Source organism: Chelonoidis abingdonii, chromosome 2 (genome assembly GCF_003597395.2).
Source record: "Chelonoidis abingdonii isolate Lonesome George chromosome 2, CheloAbing_2.0, whole genome shotgun sequence".
Lineage (NCBI taxonomy): Eukaryota > Metazoa > Chordata > Testudines > Testudinidae > Chelonoidis > Chelonoidis abingdonii.
Window position 1 is genome coordinate 286,138,009 of NC_133770.1, and position 6,995 is coordinate 286,145,003.

The 6,995-nt window shown below is 40.8% G+C and overlaps 1 protein-coding gene across 1 annotated transcript in view; it reads right to left on the reverse strand.

The window, feature by feature from the left end:
* The window catches only part of DNAAF11 (dynein axonemal assembly factor 11), an 80,396-nt gene extending 73,842 nt beyond the window's left edge, over positions 1 to 6,554 (reverse strand). Inside the window, exon 1 of the mRNA XM_032795046.1 lies at positions 6,368 to 6,554. Coding sequence (XP_032650937.1) covers positions 6,368 to 6,554 — 187 coding nt within the window. The remainder of the gene's footprint in view (positions 1 to 6,367) is intronic.
* Positions 6,555 to 6,995: the final 441 nt, after the last annotated feature.

Here is a 6,995-nt window from a genome sequence, read left to right on the forward strand (position 1 = left end):
GGAGATCAGGTTGGTTTGGCACGATTTACCTTTTGTAATACCATGTTGTATTTTGTCCCAATTACCATTGACCTCAATGTCCTTAACTACTTTCTCCTTCAAATTTTTTTCCAAGACCTTGCATACTACAGATGTCAAACTAACAGGCCTATAGTTGCTTGGATCATTTTTTTCCCCTTTCCTTTTGTGAATGTACCAATGATCTGGAAACAAATCAGTCACAAGAACGTACAATTTTGCTAAAAATAATAATGGTGAACAACAGCAATTATATTCAAAGTAGGCTGCTTGTCCTCTGTGACACTGGAAACTAAACCTGCAATAAGCACAGTCATTTTGTAAAGCAAAAGGTCTAGTCATTTCACTAATGTGTTTTGTAGTTGCTGTACTTGGTCATTTGATAAAATATGTACGGTACTGAAGTAAGTTAATTGTTTATCCACAGAAAAATCTACATCTCACAGTGCATTAGCTGGCTTTTATAATGCAGGATACTTGTGCGGTTGCAGATTTAGCTTCAAAACCTTCTCAAGTAATTTAGCAAAACTAGTTTGAAATAGGACAGCTTATTTCACACATTATATGGGGACCTGCCATGGAGTAAGAAGATGAAGAAATTTCATTTTAATGTTTCTACTAGAATCTATAGGAGAACTAGCCTGAATAAGTACTTCTAAAATTGTTTAATGTGCAGTGATTCAGGAAGCTGAGATGCTACCCAGGAAGTGGAGAATGGAGCTCAGACATGTAATGCTAATGGCAATAGCACATGTCCAGACAGATGGTGTTCACAAAGAAGTTTAGCTTTATGAGTTTAAGAACAAAAGCTGAAGAACCAGGGGGAAATAGAATTATAGCATCCTGCTCACCTAGAGATGATCATTCTTTGTGTCAAAAGCATTCCCAGCACAGATGCCAAGATTTCAAGGCCATATCTGAGAATCTTTCCTTGATTCTAAATGAAGTCCCATTTAGGTGAGAGAAGCTGTAACAGCCCTCGAGACTCTAGGACTTTTTTTGAGGCAAAGTACTGTGTAATCTCTGTAAGTCATTTGTGTTGCCTAGCATGTCCTTTTCAAACTGCAGAGTACTGCATTTCACTGAGCACACTATGTGCTGCAGAGAGATTCTGTCTGAGTTCACAGAAGAGAATGGAGCAGAGAGGTTTCTTTTGTAAAATAATCCTACTGAGAAGTAAACTAGACAGAAATATTATTAAACCTATATAGTGCAAAGGGCACAGGAGAGGGTGTTATGTTGTTTCCTTTGAGGCAAAACACAAACTTCATGGACATTGTGTCCAAGAATCATCCCTGATAGATTGTGGCAATGTGGCAGAAATGTATGAATGAAGAAAGCAAGAAAGATAACTTTTTCTAATTTATTTTTTTCCCCAAGATACTAAGCCAAATTTATCCCAGGTGTAATTCTGCTGAAAAATAAGTTACAACAGGGATGAATTTAACTCAATAGATTCAGCAATTTTGCCACTCGTGTTGCTCTACCTGCTGAGCAAATCCAAAGATAGTACAGACTGCCAGTGAAGCAATAGAGTATCCCATAAATCCTTTTCCCCCTTGCTGGGCATTCCCCAAATGAGCTTCCAAGATAACTAATCAAGAAAAATTAACAACCTGGGTCCCAGGACATGGTTCTTTTCTCCACCAACAACTGCAATTAAGAGGTCAGCCAAATACATCTTTGTCCTATGAGAATGTCTGGCAATCCTTACTTGTGGGAAATAACAGTGATAACACCAGATACAAGAGAGAGAAAGAGGAAAAGAAATAGAGCAGTAAATAAACTTTACCACACCAATCCCAGAAAGAGAGAAAAAAAAAGACAAAAGCCATGGCTTTTTAATATATATGTCATACGTATCATAGGTCTACAACATCTTGAACACCTCTAGCTGCAAGTTGCATCCAATTAAGTCACAAAATCCACCCTATAATGTCTAAAAATGTATGTAAGCTGAACCATTTAGCTGTCATACATATTTTCCCTGCTGAGGCAGTAATAGGTCTAATAGGACCCTGTGAAGACACTACTTTTTTGTGATTTCAGACACCATTCATAGTGGATGAGGACAATTTTTCAGCTACTTCTTGAAGTAATTCCCTTGTCCTACCAGCTTCCGCCTCCTGCTTATGTCTTGGCACCGAGACATTTGTGTGATGGCACTAACTGCCTCTGTTGAGAAAATGTGAAGTCGAGTGTCATCAACATATTAATGGAGTTGGAGCCCATGGCATCTCATGAACTCTTCCATATGTCTGTGTTGAAGACGAGAAACAAGACTGTTCCCTGAGGCACTGAATGATTGGCCAGTTGCATCACCAATTCTATGATGTCTTTCATGCTGCTCATTATCACCTTACTCTACTTAAGGTTGAAGATGGATCTAACAGTATAAGCAATAAGGTTATGTCCATAGCCATCAAACAATTATCCATGAACTCTGCCACAGACATCTTCATGTCTTGTTCTAAAGCCTAACTTAGGCTTTGTCTATACTACAAAATTAAATCGACCTAAGTTAGGTCCATGTACAGCCACTGCAGTAATTACTGTAGTGGTTCACATCCACACTATGTCCCCTCTGTTGGAGGTCCCCTCTTACCAGGAGAGCTTTCACTGACTTAACTGTGTGGGAGATTTTGGGGCGCTAACAGCTGGAAAGCCTTTCACTGCTCCGGGGCTGCAAGCCCTGGCTATCCATCCCCACCAGCAGAGCTGACAGCCAACCGGCAATGTAAGTAATGCAGTGTCTGCACAGACACTGTGTCACCCTTACTACATCAACCTAAGTGCTATGCCTTTAGTGGAAGTGAAGTTATTAGGTCGATGTAGTGGGCAACTTACACAGGCGGGAGTAACATTGTAGTGTAGACACTTACAGAGTTAGGACAACATAAGGCAACTAACTCTGTCGTGTACACTAAGCCTGAGATGAGTCCAGAACATTAGCAAGGTCAGGTGTTAGAGTTTACTCATCACCACATTAGTGATTTTCACTTAGGAAATGGAGATTCGAAACAGTATGGTAGCTGGCAAGTTCACTGGCCAAGGGCATTGGTTTCTTGAGAAACAACTAGATGTATTTTGAGGTGCTGGACATATTGTGTCTCTGATGATTTTGGTCCGTAGTCACGGGGATGTTTCACCTCTTTCATGTGCTAGGTAAGTAAGGCTTAAAGAGGTAGTTCAGAAGAGGCTGTGTGACATCAAGAATTAGTGTTGGCAAGCAAAATCCATGGAGATTCATAGCTTTGCTGATCAACATGATATGAGATGCTTTTTTCTAGCAATGAAAACCATCTGTGGGCCAAGCTCAAGCGGCACAACCACTCTGCAATCTTAGGAAAGATCCAGCCTTCTTAAAGACAATGGAACCCTCAAGCAATGCTGGAAGGAACACTTTGAGGCTCTATTGAACCATGAATCAGAGGTCTCAGCTGCCACCATTGAGTCCATTCCTCAGCATCCAGTAAAAGAACCTTGTTGACTCCGCATCTTCTGAGGAAGTTTGGCATGCCATCACTCAGACTAGAAACAAAAAGACACCAGGCCCAGATGGCATCCCCGTGGAAGTCTTCAAAGCTAGTGGAATAGCACTCATGCAAAAACTTCATCAACTTCTTTTTAGAATGTGGGTTAATGAGGAAATTCTACCCAACCTAAAGAATGCCAACATTGTGACCATTTTTAAGAAAGGGGACAAGTCAATGTGCGGGAATTATCAAGGTTTTGCCCTCCTCTCCATTGCCGGGAAGATTCTTGTTCACATCCTTTTGAACCTCTCCTCCCTCTTGCCAAAAACATCTTCCAGAATTCCAGTGTGGTTTCAGACTGTCTTGGGGCACCATTGATATGATTTTTGTTGCATGACAGATCCAACAGAAGTGTAGAGAACAACACCAGCTGTTGTTTATGACATTTATTGACCTAAGGCCTTTGCTTCCATCAATTGAGAAGTGTTATGGTCAGTGCTGTCTAGGTTCAGTTATCCACTGAAGTTTGTTCACATTCTCAGACTACTTTATGATGGTGTGACCACCACCATCTGTGAATCTGTGGATGGAAACTAAGATACTCGTCTACAGTGCAGTAGTCATCCCCGCTCTTCTTTATGGGTGTGTGACATGGATGACATACTGAAGTCATCTTAAGCATCCGGAGTGGTATCACCAGCGCTGCCTTAGGAAGATTATCCTTATCAGATGGGAAGATCATCGCACCAGTGCCAGTGCTGTCTTTGCAGCTAACATCACCAGCGTTGAGGTGAAGATTATGAAACATCAACTTCAGTGAGCTGGCCAGCGTGTGCAGATGACTGATACTCATCTTCCAAAGCAATTCCTCTTTTCTCAACTTAGTAATGGTAAGAGGACTCGGGGATAGAGAAAACACTACAAGAACACCCTGAAAGTATATCTTAAGGGAGGCATTGACCCCATGAATTGCAAAGAGCTGGCTGGCAATAGACTGCAGTGCTGTTGCATCATACATCAGCCTCAGCCCGTTTTGAAGAGAATCGCCTTGCTCAAGAAGCTGAGAAATGGCAGAGGACGGAAAGTGTACAGCATCTTGGCCAGCAGTTGTGCTCTCTCCAAGCAACCACCTGTCATATATGTGGAAAAATCTATAAAGCATGGATTGGACTCCTCAGCCATCGTAAGTCTCATCAATGACTTTTTGCCTCCTGGCAGACAACATCCTCATATTGAGGGATAGCTGCTATCCCCAACAATGCGATTTTCTTGGGAGTCAGCTGCACTATAGTGCAAACTCTATCTGAAATCACATGCACTCCCATCTACTAGTGGTCTACATTAAGCTAATTAAAGAATAAATGTGCATCTTATTAAAAATGAGATCAGCTGCAAGGAGCTGATGTGCAACTGATGCTCTGTAAGATAATTAATTGAAAGAGCACTGTGATACCCCAGACTAGCCTACCAGAAATGTGAGGCCCATCAGAAGGACAAGATAAATTCTTGTAGGAGTTGGACACTGCAACAACCAGAATGAGATCCTCACCATCCCTGCTCTGACCCTTTGATGCACTAAAGCAATATAACAGAGCCCTAAAAGCCCTGATTCTGACTGGGGGATCATTATCCTAGCATAAGTGCTAGAAGATAGCTGTAAGGATGCTCTCTAAAGACCCAATCACATGAAGGTCCTTCTGAAGACCCCATGGGGATGTGCTAAGGGTGGGGGAATCAGGGTAGGAAGAAGGGAGTGTCAGGTGCAGAGCCACAATACAGAGCACAGCAGAGATCTCATGCAGTGCTGCATCCTACAGGGAAGCCTCGCAAAGCTACTGTAATTTAGGCCCCCAGGTCTGTCCAAATTACTCTGGGAGCCTCTCTAGCCCTCAGAGCAGCCCAGCATCAGGAGGGCACAAAGCTGTGTGTCTTGAAGTAATCTTGAGCTGTTTCCTCATTTAAAAATACAAACTCACAAGACACATGCTAATCATCTCTAATTAATGACTTCCTTTTGTTACATCCCTCATCCTTCACCAATATATCTTCTGTTTGGATGCTAAGATTTTCTAGCCAAGAACTTTGTCTTATATTTGGTTTTAAAGGGCCCAGGAAACATTTGAAGCTATTTCAGTTACAACAGATTCTCTGTAGGTCCAGGTCTACAAAGCCCAGTCCTAGTGTAGTTTCATGTCGGTCTGTGGGATGCTTACAGGCAAAATTTTGCCACTCACTTGCAAAGCTTCGCTATCAACATATAAAGGAATTATTATGAGAACTCATGAAATAATAGGCTAAAAGTGAACTTTTTGTACACTTTTACATATCAGCATAGTCTGATGTCTCTTATGAATTAGGGAAGAAACAAGTGGGGTCAAAGCAATTATTTTTAGGATTGTACTTGAGCTGGAGGATTTCTTGGCATCAGTACAGAGTGTGCTAGTTCCCTGATACTGTAATTCATACTGTGTATCAGAGTGTTTGCTTTATTCATTGTAAGAAAGACATAAAAAATAAATCTTTAACAAAATAAGTTTTTAGCAAAAAAAGATCCATGCCTTTTTATCTATCAACATTTTTTAAAAAATAAAATCATTTCAGACCTATATACGGTTGATAATTCTTAACTGTATGTTCTCTCTTTCAGCTATTAGGGCCCAAATCTCTGAGATGCTGAGCACCTTAACTCCCACTTAAGTCAATAGGAGTTGAGGGTGCTCAGAATCTTTCAGGATTGGGATATTTACTGATTCCCCTGTTGCTCATTCCTTTCCACTCCCTTAAACTCAAAAGCTTATGGCCATTTTCTTGACCTCAGATACATGCATGTAACTCAGTTTAAAAAAAACAACAACAATGAATAAAACACTTACCAATTTTTGGAATTAGGTTATTTTGAAGATAGAGGATTTTTAAATCTCGACACAATTTGTCAATGTATTCTAGTTTTTCTATTTCCTGCTGGTGCAAGGAGATTTCTTCCAGGGAAAAAAGTTCACAGTTGTTATGCTCTGCACGTTGTCTAAGAAGTTCTTCAGTGACTGCAAGACACATCACCATGTAATGGAAACTGACTTTATGGAGGGAATTTTCTGTTAATCTACTAAGGAAGTTAATTAAATTTTTTCTTTGTCCTTAATAAACATACATTCAACACAAACACCAATTATAATACCTACCACTACAAAATTAGCAAGATACATGATGCCTCAGCATATTCTGCCATGATAGCTATCACTGTGTGAATCAAATTGACATTATTTTTGACACAAGAAATTATGAAGTTGGTGGTCTTCCCTGGGGACAAAATTTGATCCTGCCATAAACTGGTACAAGTCCCATTGTCCTCAGTATAGGTCAGACTGTTGGCTGATTTGTGCAGCAGTGCAAAACAGGAAGGGGGTATTGTATGCTTGCTCTGAACTGTCTTCGCTGACCAAGGATAGCAACTGTGAGTAGGGTGCAGTGGAAGGAGAGGGGAGTGGCAGGTTAAAGGAAATT